Genomic DNA, 15,904 nt, shown 5'->3' on the forward strand with positions numbered 1-15,904 from the left:
TAAATAAAGTTTTATTGAAAAACAGCTATGTTTGTTGGTTTACATATTGTCTTTGGCTGCTTTTTTTCCACAACACAGTTGTCTAGTTATGACAAAGACTATGTGACGCATATCTGGCCCTTTACAAAAAACAGGTTGCTAATCCTTACCTTACAAGAAATACTGTTTTTATTGAGAGCTGATTTTTTTCAGGTTTATTAAAGAACTCATTCCAATAACCTTTTCTGTTGATAACATTTTACATATACTGACTCTTAACTTTGCATTTTTATGACATTATTTGTAACTTACATTTACAAAAATATTTTATAGTTTGTGAACAAATACTTTAGGCAAGCCTAGAAACAAATAAGCAAAGTTGCAAACAAGATCTGTAAACATTGCCTTGTCTCTATTTTGTCCCTAATGTTGTATATTGTAAAATTATAAGGAACTTAGTTTAATGCATGAGACTTTAATACATATAAGACAATTAGAGAACGACGCAGGATAGTGTAAAGCTTTAAATTCATTGATGTGGAACTATTTGACAGCTGTCACATACCAGGCCTTTCTGTTGTAACGTGAGAGAAGGGTGATTAGGAAAGGTGAACCTCTCCGAAATCATCTTCTTAAGCAGGTCACTTTTAGGAGAAATAACATATGGGAGTTGAGATCAGCAAATAAATCCCCTTAAAACTAACCATGCCCATATATTCTTTGAAAAGTTTGTACATCCAAGTATACATGTTACCCCAGTCTGAAAATCACTGTATTCAAGGATGTGCTTTACCAATAGGAGGGAATAAGTCATGAAAAAGGAAGGCACTGGATCCTGAAAACAGAAATGTAAACACGTGTGTTACATTTTATATATGTTTATTGTTATTTTAATGGGTTTCCGAGAGGAAGGTAATGTAAAAATGAAAATGAAATGAACTAAGTTGTTGCCTTACTTACTGCCATCTCATATATCCCCCTTGTCATGAGTGAATAGGAGAATGATTAGGAGCCTATTGTTTTTTGTTACTTCTTTTTGGGGCCAAGGGTGTTTACCACTTGATTCCATGCTGTGGAAGAATTTAATTCTGTGGAATAATTCACGGTTCAGTTCTTATTTCAATGACATGTTGTGGTGCCAGGCCAGGGACTCCCTGGGACTTCTTTTAGTCACACTGTGTGACTAAATTTTCAATTAAAAAAAAAGTAAAAAATACTTCTTAAAATATCGAATAATTGACTTTTGAAATAGATAGGTCACTTGAAGGTGTCTTTTAACTGGTATGGGAATTCTGTTTTATACAGTTCCTAAACTTTTAGGCATCATGTTTTCAGAAGCAGAAGATCACAGCATATGGGAGACAGCTGATTGATTGTTGGGTAGCCCCTTCATGCTAAGTCAACCTTCAGCCTTGCCTCTCTTTAACTTAGATGCATGGGGTCCAACTTTTGGAGCAACAAAGAATTAGTGTTTTCTTTTCCTTCCATTAGCCGTTTAATGTTGGAAGCCATCTACCATGCCCTCCTTAGGCCTACACTTCTTTAGCTTAACCAGTTCCAGTTTCTTATTCCTCACATGATATGATTTATAGACTCATCATACTGTATAACTTACAGACTCATCATACTGTATTCAGAGCACTATATACTGTGCTCTGAATGCCCTGTACATTTTTATGTCTTCTTCAAATGATCCAGATTTGAGAAAATGGTCCAGCTCAAATATGATGTCCAGATTTGAACACAGTAATCCAACAGTAGTATGACTAGTACTGTGATACTAAAAACGTCCCCTAATATGATTAAACACTGTTCTGCTAATGTTTCTAGCAAATACATCACACCATCAACTCCCATTCTTAGTTCAACCAAACCTTCTCTTTTTTTCATAAGAATGGCTCTCAAGCCAGGATAGTGTCATGTTTCTAAGTAATTGCTTTTTAGAACTTATACTCTGAACTTTACATTATCTCAGCATATTTCCATATTTGTGGCACTGTCAATTTAAGAAGTATTTCCTTTGTGGATGCAGAGGTAACATCACCTTGGAAATTGGGGATTTGACATTCATTGACATTAGATAGGATGTGCTTACATCAAATGTTTCAGAAAATTACTTCATCAGACCACCAGATGGAGTAATACATTTATATTTCCCATTGCCAGGATTTTCAACTTGTCCCTCAATTAAATCCAATTAATTTTAGGATTGTGGCTGTTTATAAACTAAATATTTTATTATATTATTATTATGGCTATTTGTCTTATAATTTTGGAAAATTTTGTATTAGAAAAATCTGTGGAAATTATATTTGTTGAAAATTCTTCAACCAGTTTTGAGCTTTCTTGAAACCAAAATTGTGTCAAACCTGATATGTAAGAGTATGAATGCAAAGGGTTAATAGAAGTTCTCCTGGTATTACTCCTACTTAATTGGCTATAGCTTCTAAGTATTATTTTGGTCTCCCCCATAGCTCAGGCATCTCTAGGTATTTTCATTATCTTTATGCTTTCGTTCAGTCCCATAGCTTTGAACACTGTCTATATACTGCTGACTCCCAAAGTTTTCTCTCTCCTGTTGACCTCGCCCCTGACTTTCAGACTTGTGTGCTCCAGCTGGGTGTCAGAATAGCCTTCAGACCTAGTATGTGTGAGCAGAACACCTGACCCGTGTTCCCCAAGCCCCAGTTCGACCTGCTCCTCCTCCTCTCCTAGCCGTCCCCATCCCAGTAAAAGGCGTTGGCTCCACCTTGTCAGTCTGGCCCACAGTGGTTCTTCATAAGCCCTATCAGTGAGTTCCATTTTCTCTATCTTCAAAAACAAGTCCTGGATCTGTCTCACCACCTCTGTTGCTACCACCCTACTCCAAGCTACCGTTGTCTGTCATCGGGACTATGACGGACTCCCTGCTGTCACTGTATGCCCCCTAGTAGCTCTCTCCCGCATAGTAACCAGGCAAAACTTTTAAAAACATAGATTGGATCATGTCACTTCCCCTATTCAAAAACCTGTAAGAGCTTCCTATCATGTATAGAACACAATCTATATTCCTTAACCCATGCCCTGTGGGACCCTACACGCTCCAGTTCCCTGGTTCTCCTTCTGACTTCTCTCCTTCCGCTCTTCCTTTGGCTCACTGCAGTCCAGTATTATGGTGTTCCTTCATGTTCTTCCCTCCTGAGGGCCTTTCAATATGTTGTTCCCTTTCTTGCTTTATTCAAATGTCTGCTCCAATGTCAGTTCCTCAGAGAAACTTGTTAACCACTTATATATGGACGTAGGAATAAGACAGTTTAGATGAGTTGATTTTTTTATGTTGATTTTTGTATTGCATATGTCTAATAATATTCCTTTATATCCTAACAGAGAAAAGACGAGACCCTCCAAACGGTAAGCTCTTTGATAATTATTGATCAAAAAGATTTTAGATTTAATTTAATCCTTGTGGAAACATGTATCATATATTAATGCCTAGTATTTAATATCTACGATTAAATACTGTAGTTTATTGTGTTCTTATTTTAAAATAAATAATAGATGGGACTTAGAAATGTACTATTCTTTGGCTTTTTTCTAGGATGAGGGAAGACTGTATAGGGTGAATATCACTATTACTTATATCTTAATTCCTTATTCACAGTTGTTTAAGTTTAGAAATTGTACAACCTGGTCTTAATGTCTTCCTTAAAAGTGGTAAGTTTTATCTAGCATATTTGTTCATTTCCTATTTTCATGTTAGTCTTTTTTTTTCTTATTTCAAAAGATTACTTCACACTGGGAATATAAAACTAGCCCCTTTCAAGAATGAACACTTAACTATTCTGGTGTGTTTAAACAAATAGTAGCTATGCTTACTGTGCTGGTGCGTTTAGAACACATAGTAGCTGTACATAATTCTCCTTAATTTGCTAACGAATACTTGAAGTAGTATGGATTCATTTAAAATATATATATTTATGCCAAAGAATAAAAGCAGAATACGAACATCCCAGATCTCTAGGGCATAGAGTCTCATCCTGGGCCCCATAAACCCTCGCTGAAACTTTGTGCCAAATATTGTAAGTATATATGTTCTTTTCTCTGGGGAGAGAGGATCCGTGGATTTCATCAGATTGAAGTGGGACCCCTGACCCTATGATAGTAAAGAACATTGCTCCAGGAGCCTTCGTTATAATGGGGAATATAGCTGCTGCTTTTTAAAGGCATCTCAAATTCTCTCATCAGAATTTAGAGTGATTATTCAGGGAAACACTTAATATAGTACAGAGTCCTTAATATATGACAACTGTTAGTGGTTGTTGGGTATTTTTTCTTTTAAACCAATATATTGCCTTCTGATTTTGTCCTTAAATTTGTTTTCCTGATACAAAAACATGAACCAAATATTGCTGTATTAAATTTTGGTTTACTTACTTTAGTATAATTTAAAAAAACTCTGTACCTTCAGTAGTGCTTACCATGTGCCAAGTGTTGTATACTTTGACTTTCTCTTTTAAATGGAAATTTTTAATACGTTATAGGGCTGCTTGGAGATAAATGAAGTAATCAAAGTGTTTAGCATGGTGCTTAATCAGTATAGTTATCATCATGAAGACAATGACAGTGATAATAATAGCAGCTACTATTTAGTGATCACTTACTACCTGCCAGGCACTGTCCAGAAATCATATGAAGTAGCTGCTATCATCCCTACTTCAGATGAGTAAACAGGCACAAATAGGTAACTTGCTCAGGGTCACAAAACTAGGAAAGTGGAGCAAGATTCAGTCTCAAGTGTTCTAACTCAAGAGCCTGCCCCCTTAACCACTGTGCTGTGTCAAGATGATTTTGAAGGAGAAACTGAGACCTGGAGAGAGTAAGTAACATGCCTTGAGGTATGCAGCTAGTATGTCCCAGAAACAAAGGAAGCAGAAGCAGCTGAGCCAGAAGTCCTTCATCCGTGAACCTTTAATGTGGCGTTAGAATTTTTCCCCCTTGTTCTGTGCTCAATATTTTAATGTCTTTTTTAATTTATTAAACTATTTGGCATTCTGTGAGCATATATTAAATACCAGTGCAGAAGGCTTCCTAGTGGTACCATCTTTGGGGAAAGTAACCTGAGTGAGATTTTAAAGTGTAGATGTTGTACAAATAATATAATTAAAGTTAAGGATGTAAATACTTCATGATTTTTTTAAAATTTAATCTTTTCAATACATATAAAATATATTTTTGAAAAGGCACCTAATCCATAATAGAATTTGGATATTCTTTATGTGACAATGGTGTCTTACAATTTTATTACCCATAGTAAGAGAGATACTCATAATTAAATGCAGTTTCTTTCTCTGAGTTTGTTCTTGGTTTTAAATCTTTAGATCTAAAGTTTTAACCCTTTGATACAGTGGTGCCAAACTTTTTTTCATTAAATGAAAGGAGAGTTTAAAAAAATGGCATTGTTAAAATGCAAAATTATACAGCATGCCTTGACAATATTTGCATACTTATATATTTTTAAAATATACATAACATAATTATTAATAGAAGTTTTAATATTTTCTCCTGCTGTGCAGTGGGTTGCCTTGCTCTCCTCATGGTGTGGAGACCACTATTTTGCAGGTGGCATATTACTTTTTTGCATTTGCTGCACTGCCACTAGGTGGCAGTGGACACCTTAAGTGCCTAGCAGTGTCCATACAGGAGCTTTGTCCCAGATCCTCATTTAGAAGATCAGTTTAGCAAACCTTTTTCACACTGTTAACTATTAAAAAGACACTTTATGTAGAAGTAACATATATTCCTGAAATACAATTCAGTGTCTTCCTCATTAACTCCTAATCCATATATTTTTCTTTTTTTTCTTTATTGGTCAGTCTCACCTTTTAGCTTAGATGCTTTCCAATGATTTGTTCTCAGCTTCATGACTGCTTGACATTAGAGGCCTCTAGGCCCCCTATTTCTCAACTATTTTACCTTGGTGAGAGCTCTCTGCTTTTTATGTAAGTAAGGGGAAGACTTTAGTTTGTTCTTTTAGTTTTAAAATTAACTAGAAATGCTGTTCAGTGAGAATATTAAAAAATCTTTTCTCTGACAGTTGTCCTTAATCAGAAGAAGGTAATGTGTCTTTTGACTGCTTTTTGAAAAAGAAGGGAAACAGTCCCCTTTATTATCTATTTACTTAGTACATGTTCTTAGGATGAGTGTAATTTCAGAAATGGAATAATTAAACTTTACTAGATATGATTTGAGTATTTCCATTACCATATCTTTCATAAACTTTATTAAAAAATGACTCTGTGCCTTATACAACTTATCACTTTTTTGGTCTGTCACTTTTGAAACAAATATTTAATTGGGCTTTAGAACATTATTTTAAATTTATTTCCTAACATCTTCAAACTGTAAAATGACGCTTGTCAACAGGAATATCCAAATACCTAATCTCTTAAATGTGTAAAAAGCCTTTTTTCTAAATTTTGAAAGTTATTCGTAAGTATTTCTTGAATGATGAACTGTTGGACTGCAAACTAAGAGAACTGATAAATTGGTAAAGAAATAAAATATAACATTTGTAAAGTTAGCACTATCAATCACCTTGTCATTTAACTTTTGTGAAAAAAGTTATAATAGTTAATAGAAAGAGTAGTGGAGTAGGAACCAAGATAGTAGAGTCCACCTTTCCCTTTGTCACTAATTGTGTGACTTTAGACAGGTCACCTGACTCTTCTTGTCCTTAGTTTTTATCTATAAAATGAAAGATTTAGAAAAGCTCTTTAATTTCCCAGCTAGTATCAATTTTCTGTACGTCTCTATAATCTGGATTTTTCTATGTAGACTTAATTAAATAATGTTTTAACCAGTACTGATGAAGTTCATGTGTAAGGACACTAAGGAGCTAATGCCACAGCTTTATGAACTGCTTGGTGGATGCATAACAATATATCCACACCTGATTTTGGGGTAGAGAGAGGAAGGGAAACTTTGGTATTCATTCTGCGTATCACTTATATTTTATACCTGTCTTCTTCATCCTTGAGCTTTCTTCAGAGATGGCTGAGTTATTTTCTTTAGTGAGTTATAAATCAGGCTTATAAGAACCTTAACTTTATTGTTTCCCAGAAAAGAATTTACTGGTTTGAATAATTTAAACTATTAACCTTACCAACTCTATAGCATTTAGGACATCCATAGTATAATTGGTTACTTTTATGTAAACTAAAGTAGCATCAAAATGTTTTTATTTTTTTCCTAAAAACTAATTATAATTTTTAAATTTTTGTTTTCATGTTTTTGGCATGCCACATGGCTCGAGGGATCTTAGTTCCCTGACCAGGGATCGAACCCCGGCCCCCTGCAGTGGAAGCGTAGAGTCCTAACCACTGCACCGCCAGGGAATTCCCAAATTTTTTGTTATTTTTTAATGGTGAATCTGGTTGTTCCTTCATTATTACTATTTGGACACCTATTTCAGGAAGGATGACATGTATAAAAAAAGTGCCTAACTCTGACTTACCTAAATCTGTCTCAAGGAAGTTCTTAAATGTTATTAAGTGTAAAGATAGGAGAGTAATAATTTGCAACATCTTAATTTGGACGGTGTTGCTGATGATGATTGGTAATGATAAACTATAAGAGGAGAGAAAGCAGAAAGGGAAGAATGAGAAGTGAAAACATATTACTATATTAAGTCTATGAAAATGTTAGTATCACCCCAATTCAACCCTCTAACGTTCAAATTCTGGATATTTTTAATAAGTCCCTTATTTTGTGAAACTACAGTGAATTCTGAAATCTTGAATCTGAACCAATTTGAAAATCCAATTCTTTTTCTACTATTTAATAAGCCTTCTATATTGTTTAACTAACCTTTAACTTTTGATCCAATTATTTTCAGATTATTCCTTGACACTGAATCAGCTTTTAAAGGTTTTATCCGTATTGTTCACTAGCTTCCATTTTTTCCAAGAAGAATTTTTATTTCTTGCCAATATGAGCAACTTCCCATGGAATTTTGTGTGAAATTATAAATAGAACTTTAGACATTTACATATTATACTTATGTAATTAGACTTTGAATATTAAGGGAAAATAGCTGAATTTTGCACCTCTTTCAAAATTGTTTGTCTGATAAAGTGGCAGATGGCATTTATAATTTTATTTTAACTCTATTTTGTCTTTAATAGTAGAGTTGAGGGAGAGAAAATTAGTTATATATAATTTCCCATATAGGTAATATTTTATTTCAGACAACTTTTATGAATAGGATATATTTGAGGTTTTCAGCATAATTGAAGAATTATAGTCAAGTTAGCATTTAGTGATCACTCGATATACATTAGCCTGTAATGTCTTGGGATTTCTGTCTGCCATTCTATGCTTGCGTTGGGGATTCCACAGACCACTCCTCCAGTTGGTGATTCATTAGGGCTCACAGGACTGAGCACATAGAGGTACTCATGGCAAAGATTTATTACAGTGAAAGGATATAAAACAAAAATTAACAAAAGGGAAAGACACATGGGGTTAAGTCTGGGGGAAACTACACACAGGCTTCCAAGAGTATTCTCTCATTGGTCACAGGGGATATGCTTAATGTCTCCAGCAATGAATTGTTGCAACACACATGAACTGTTGTCTAAAGAAGCTCAGTGCCTAGGGTTTATTGGGGGCTAGTCACGTGGGCATCTTCTGTCTAGGACATACCAAGATTCTAGACTCCCAGAAGGAAAGCAAGTATTCAGCATAAACCACATTGTTAGCACAAATAGTTGAGACACAATGAGCCCATCTTATCAGGGGATAATGGGAACCCTCTTGAGATCCTAGATCCTAGATGCCAGCTAAGGGCCAACCTTGCAAAGCAGGCCTTTCTAAAGATAGCAGTCTCAGGCCTGCTATGTTGACTGTTTCTCTGCACAGTAGTGATTATATTTTATACAGTATTTTAAAAGTCATCATTAATATCATCTCAGAGGAATTTGGTCTAATAGGAAGTTATGTCAGAGAATCATATGTTAAAATGGGATCTCTAAGGAACATGTGTTGCCCTTTGGTTAAATTTTTTAAGGAATTTTTAAGATGAATATATTTTGTTCAGACTCTCATACTTTTAAGACCAAAATACTTTTGTGAATTACAAAACAAATTTTTGTGTGCTACGTTTAGTGTCATTCCTGAAGATGCTATTAATAATACCTGAAGATGCCTGAGATCTTTTTACTGTTGATCCTTGTGGAAGATGGAATGTTTTGAGAATTTTTCTATTTAAAATTTTTGAGCTCTGTACTTCTGCTAGCCAAAGTGTGTGTATAATAATGGGGAGAATACTACTAGACTTAAGTATGACAGATTTTGAAAAAAATGGTAGTAATATTTGTATAAATTTTTGTTCATCATAGACTAATAAAGTTGAAATAAAGAAGTAAGGCTAGACTTCTTTACTAGATTTAAAACAAAGTCGATGCTTCTTTTACTCTTCCTATGTAATATATGCCACTTTACCAGTGAGTAATGTGTTGGATGTGAGGCTGTTATAGTCAAAATTTGATGGATCAGATCAATTAAATTTAAATTCTTGTTGAAAATTTATATTCATGAGATTTAATGTTATAAAAAGAGTTTGCTTTGAAATAATGTATCTATGCTAATTTGTTTAAGAATTTATTATAGTTGAGGTCTATCCCGATGGGGCTTTTTCTGTAAACCTACATCGTTGGAAACGCCTCATAGATTAACTGCGTGGTTTCCTTTACTCATAGAACTACCTGTTAGATCTGTGGGAAAGAACTACAAGACAGAGCTGCCAAGTAAACTGTGAAAAACCTAACAAACTTTTTATCTTTGGTATTGGCATATCCCAATGATCTGTACTAGGGTGTGATGGCTTAGGAGTGAATATGATTTGAACCTAATACGTTTTTAGAGGGTGTCAAATTCAGAACCAGGCAGATCCATCTCCTGACCCTAAACATGGTCCTAAAGTAAATTGCTTGAGGAAATTGGATCCCAAAGATTACAGATGGGGAATTTTGAAGTGTGTCCATATTTCATTGGAGATCAAAGAAGCCTAACTAAAAGAATTGTGGGCTGACTCACATGATAACTTCTTTTTGAAAGGGCTGTTTTATCTTGAAGATTATGAGTTTGGAGGAACTAAGGTGATTGGCAGTGGAAAGAATCAGAACGTGTGAAATTCCTTAAAAATTTATTGACTTAAATAACTTGGTGTTACACATAATAAAAAAAAAAACCCTTTACACTTTGTGCGGAAAGTCAGCATATATTTTTGGCTCGAAGTGTCTCTAATGTTTTCTGTGGAGGGAATAATAACATTTATCAGTTATAGTTCTGATGTGCCTTAGACATAAAAAATTGGGGGGGGCGGTGGCTGCTCACCTTATGAAATTCTTTTGCCCTTGCTCTGTTTTGGGCATATGCGTCTTGCTTTGCTTTCTCTTTTGCTTTTTCACTTCAGGTAACTGATGGTATAATCTGTAAGAAAGTTATATGGAATTAAAGACAGATACTTTAAAAAAAAAAAGAATTTATTATAGACTTTGGAAATATAGGAATTTTTGGAATTATAAAAAATTAACATGCAGGTTTAAAATTTAAATAATTTATAGTAATGAAGTGGTCCTTCATTATTATAGTAATGAAGTGGTCCAGGAAAAAATATTTAAATTATAAATTATGATTGTAATAATTGTTATCTTAAATTATATCCCTTTTATATTATTTTGACTTTATTTGCAGGTCCTAATCTACCCATGGCAACAGTTGACATAAAAAATCCAGAAATTACAACAAATAGATTTTATGGTCCACAAGTCAACAACATCTCCCATACCAAAGAAAAGAAAAAAGGAAAAGCTAAAAAGAAGAGATTAACTAAGGCAGATATTGGAACACCAAGCAATTTCCAGTAAGACAGTTCTTTTATTATTCTTATCTTTACTTTTGATTTACTCATTTCTGCTCTTGATTTTTTAAATTGTTAGAAAGTTTGGTTTGCTTTTTGGGAGAACTCTTATATTTATCACTTGCAAACCTTTTCAGCTATAAATTTTGTTGGAGTTTTTTAAAGGCTATTGCTCAATAGACGTTTTATTAATCTTAGTTTATTTACTTTTCCACCCATGAGAAAAGAAAAATTAGAGTTGTTTTTTCAACTAATTGTTGGACATGAAAAGGAAATCTCACTTTTCCCTATAAATGATATTTGGAAATTGCCTAAAGGCATTGTCCTAATCTGTTTGGGCTGCTAACAGAATACAATAGACTGGGTAGCTTATAAACAACAGAAATTTATTTCTCACAGTTCTGGAGGCTGTGAGAAAGGAAGAGGCAGGCAAGATTCGGTGTCTTGTGAGGTCCCACTTCTTGGTTCATAGACAGCCATCTTCTCACTGTGTCCTCACATGTTGGAAGAGGGCGAGAGAGCTCTCCAGGACCTCTTTCTTAAGGGCACCAATCCCATTCTTGGGGAATCCACTCTCATGACCTGCCCAAATCCTCATCTCCAAGAACTATCACATTGGGGATTAGGTCTCAAGATAGGAATTTTCGGAAGACACACTCAGTCTATAGTAGGCATCAAACCTTTGGTATTTATTTGACATATTTCAAGCATTCTCTTATCCATTATTTCATTACTTCATTACAAAACTCCTGTCCTCTCATACATATAATGCTTGTGTTCTTATGCTAGTTTGTCAGTTAAGGAAATGGATACTCAGAAAGATTGTGTAAAAATGTTACGGCTCAATTAGTAGCAGAGCCTGGGCTAGAATCCTGGTTTCTTGACTACTTGTACAGTTTTTCCCTGAATATGGTTATGTCTATGAGAACTGTTAGTTCAGGCCAAAAATTCACTGAGTGGATTGGATTTCTTATATATTAGGTTTTTAATGCCATTTATGCATTTTATTTCTCTATATTTTTCTATCTACCGCTTTAGGCACATTGGACATGTTGGTTGGGATCCGAATACTGGCTTTGATGTAAGTGTCTTTTCAAGCCATAAGCATTATTATTCTAAATATGTGGGAATGTCATGGCCTGTCTTTAGACTTTTATTCTTATTCATTTTTGTTAACTCTAGTGTTTATTGGAATGTGCTTGTATTTATGTTCATATTCCACTGAGGTTTTAAATCATAGACTGTTCTATCATTGATGGCTAAGTCTCTAAAGAGAAAGTTTTTTTAACTCCTTGGCTTTATCTACTATAATGTAAAAACTCTATGTTTTGAAAGCCAAGAGAAGAAAATTATTTCTGCAAAGTGATCATTCGAGGGGAATATATGCCAAATTACTGGAAAGTACTATAATAAAATTCTGAATATCCAGTTGTTAAAATTATCTAGATCTTTTTATTCTATTATTCTTTTTGGCAATTTCATCATTCATTAATTTATAGCATTGTGAGCAAAATAGTTGAAACTTGGTTACCTAAGTTACGTATTTAACATTTGGCAGATAATCAGGGTTTGGAAAAATTATTTGAAAAGAAATATTATTTGTGATTGGGGTCAAAAATTATTTTGGTTATTTTTGTTAGAACTACAATGTTAACACCACAGTGTTTTTGAGTGCCTCTTTGTGTTGGGCACTGTACAGAGTGCTTGGGTCATAAAGAGGTCCTTGACCTCAAATTTTCAAATGATTTACTTTTTTTGTGGTATTTGTGATTATACCTAAATCTTATTTAGGACAAGGTGGAATAGTAGGTGAGCATTAGAGATGTCTGAGTCATGAAAGGATTAGTAAAACTTTAAATGAGATGCCTTCTTTTTAAAGGTAGGGAACAAAGAGATGAGATAAAATATAAAACCTATTCTTTGTTCTTATCTTTTCTATTTTTTGTAAGACAGTTTAGTTAGCATATAAATAATCTAACTATATTAAAAATTTATAAACAAAAGAAAATAATTTCATAAAGGGCATAGATATGAGAATAATATTTCAACTTGCTATTGTAAAAAATTTGACATAGGTTTTATAGTTAGCAGTTATTTTGTCTGTTGTAGCTGAATAATTTGGATCCAGAATTGAAGAATCTTTTTGATCTGTGTGGAATCTCAGAGGCACAACTTAAAGACAGAGAAACATCAAAAGTTATATATGACTTCATTGAAAAAACAGGAGGTGTTGAAGCTGTTAAAAATGAACTACGAAGGCAAGGTAACTTTTATTTCTATTCAGGCATTCTGATCTATTTTTTCTTTTGAATCTTTTGAGGTCAGTTTCGTGGACGACAGCTACATACATTCACGTGAACCTTCCTTAAGCAGAATGTTCAAATTTATGGAGAACTAGTTTGGCCCAGTGTACTGTGTTTTACATTATTTCAGTATAATTGAAAAACTTGTCAAGGCTTTCCTTATTATTAAAAAGTCTTATATTAAATTAATGAAAATTCATACAAAATCTTCTGGCTATTTGTTTTAGAATAAAAAATAATAGTTGCATAATATTTCACTTACTGAATCTTAGAGACCACTATCAATGTTTTTATTACAATTCAGAAGTAGTAATTTAAATATAATCATGAATTCTGTAATGTATAATAAGCATTTTCAGAATATAAATAATGAAAAATCTATTTATTTTGAAATACATTTTTTTTCTTGGCTAAAGTTCAAAATTTGTCATTTGGTACCTGAGAGCACAAACAACTTGCAACCTTTTAAGATCTGATATTTTATTTAAATCACCTTGTTTTTTGGTCATATCTTAATAATTATCACAGTAAAATGCAAATACAGTTAATTCTGAGTTTTCTAATATGACTGTTATCTCTTTGCCACCTTATTCATTTGGGGTTACTTTTCTTCTTCCTAGTCTTTGCATACTCATGATAGATAGTGTAGCAAAACAAAAGCTCCAGTTAATCATAGCATTCTTCTGAAGAATTTAACTCATTTTCAATTAGGTATTTGACTTACCTGTATCTTTTTCACTGCTGATGTTCATTCATTCACTCATTCATATATTTAGTAAACATTGTTATGTCAGCACTGGTCTCTACTCAGGATATTTCGATATAAAGGTACGGTTTCTGCCCCCAGAAATCTTAGTCTGGTGTGACAACAGGTATATAAACAAGTATACAGTCATAATTACTGTTGTGGAAACACAATGCTAGTTCCACTGAAACTAGTATGATGCTAATTTATCTTATTTCATGAAGAGATTACATTTCCAAATTCTGTGGATTTTTAATAAAAACATCTGGGGCACAGCAACATTATTGTTTTTTAATGCGGCCAGAATGAGTTGTAGTTACAGTTAGTATACAGATGATGGAAGGTCTTGTGGACCCCTAGTTTGTTCCTTGACTCTCTTTTTCTCCACTGTTACCACACACCTTCACCTTATACCAAAATATTTTCAGGGTCTCTCTGAGTTCTCTGAATTTATAAGTTTATAAATACTCTTGACATTTGTTAGTCCATACTGCTGCCCTCTCACCTGAATATCTGTAACTGAGAGTTGTCTGTATTAACTTAATTGAGTTTGTTTTTTAAACTTATTGTTACTGCTTTTTATTCTAATTGCTTTTAAAACATCAAATTAGGCAAGGTCTTTCCTCAGTTAAATTACCTAAAACAAAAAAAATTCACAGGCATTACATAAAACATGCTTTGGGAACTTATACTCAAGATTCATATACTCAAGAATCTAACTCCCAGTTTGAAACCTTTTAGACAACCAAGATTGATTTTATAGAAGGTACATTTTTTTAGAGGAAGAATAAAAAGACAGATTAATGATTTTTATTAAGGAAATATTTTCTAGGCAAAACATATAGTGTGTTCAGAAGTATGAAAAAAATTAGAGACAGAGAAGTTTATGAAGTTATCATAAAAATATATTTTGTAAAACTTAAATCTCTTGAAATTTATTTTGTAAAATCATGTAATCAAATTTGTAAAAAGTAGGAGACCTTGTGATTTCCAGTGTATCTTTTTGTGTGTGTGTCTTTGCAATTGTTTGAAGTCCATTAATTTCTAATAATCTGTTCTTAGGTCCACCACAGTGGAGTGGTATGTATGGGGGATGTTATTTGGCCCAGTGTACTAAATTATGCATGTGTTTATTTTCAAAGAAGCTACAACTCATTTATCCTGCCTCCAAATCTAACATCCAGTAAGGTTTTCTGCCTTCTATTCAAACTAATGTTTGGGGCTATGTAACTAATGTTACATAGATGCTAAAGTAAAAAAGGAAGTTTATTTCTATATGAGTCAGAGCTCATATTTCATCTGTAATTTAGATAATTTTTTTGAAATTCTGTGGATTACCTCTTAACTGCACCACTGTTTTTATTATTAATATACTTATTTTTAGTGATTGCTTTTCACAATTGGCATTATTTCAATAACCTACATAAAATATACTTACATTTGTACATTAATTTGGGGCAGTGGGGAGGACTAAACATAAGCAAACATGCAGTTATAAATGACTACTCAGAGAGTTGTTAGTATTCCCATAAGTTTAAATTTGTCTTGAATAATACTTGCCTGGTTTACTTCATCTTCATGAGAGTAGTTTCCTGAATTCTATAAAACTACATTTCTTTTAAATATTAGTTATATTTATATTATTTTACAATTTCTGCTTATAATTCCCTTAAATAAATATCTAGAGTTATCTACCAATTACTCTTAATATTAATTTGATCTGAAATAATATCTGAAAGTTAAGTATATCAACTTTTCTTTATAGTGCAGCATCAAGACGGGGTTTTTTCCATAAGCCTCAGTCTTTCTTCTTTTCTAACTAAGCTTTGATAGTAAGAACAGTTTTATTTGTTGTAACGTTTGTGTCATGCTTTTTACTTTATGTATTTATTAAATATCTAAGAACTATCATTGTCATTCTGATTCTGGTGTTTGTTTGACTGAGTTTTGAAAATCTGTAGGCCGCCAGACTTTCTC

General features: G+C 33.3%; 1 protein-coding gene, 1 long non-coding RNA gene and 1 other non-coding gene across 5 annotated transcripts in view; 2 read left to right on the forward strand and 1 right to left on the reverse strand.

Moving 5' to 3' along the window:
* Positions 1–15,904, forward strand: part of WASL (WASP like actin nucleation promoting factor) — a 71,148-nt gene that overhangs the window by 35,258 nt on the left and 19,986 nt on the right. For 2 of the 3 annotated variants that reach the window (XM_049714564.1, XM_049714563.1), the window contains exons 5-9: positions 3,346–3,369; positions 10,714–10,882; positions 11,918–11,960; positions 12,989–13,142; positions 14,990–15,007. In XM_049714564.1, the coding sequence (XP_049570521.1) occupies positions 3,346–3,369; positions 10,714–10,882; positions 11,918–11,960; positions 12,989–13,142; positions 14,990–15,007 (408 nt within the window). The remainder of the gene's footprint in view (positions 1–3,345; positions 3,370–10,713; positions 10,883–11,917; positions 11,961–12,988; positions 13,143–14,989; positions 15,008–15,904) is intronic. The other variant, XM_004265492.3, reaches the window with a different exon arrangement.
* LOC117199797 (small nucleolar RNA SNORA18) lies at positions 9,627–9,757 on the forward strand. The gene has a single exon (XR_004481135.1). It is a non-coding gene; the product is annotated as a small nucleolar RNA SNORA18 (small nucleolar RNA).
* Positions 10,146–10,451, reverse strand: LOC117199771 (uncharacterized). Its single transcript, XR_004481105.2, has 2 exons — positions 10,354–10,451; positions 10,146–10,269 (listed from the first exon to the last, which is right to left on the reverse strand). It is a non-coding gene; the product is annotated as an uncharacterized LOC117199771 (long non-coding RNA).

This window comes from Orcinus orca, chromosome 9 (assembly GCF_937001465.1).
Source record: "Orcinus orca chromosome 9, mOrcOrc1.1, whole genome shotgun sequence".
Taxonomy (NCBI): Eukaryota; Metazoa; Chordata; class Mammalia; order Artiodactyla; family Delphinidae; genus Orcinus; species Orcinus orca.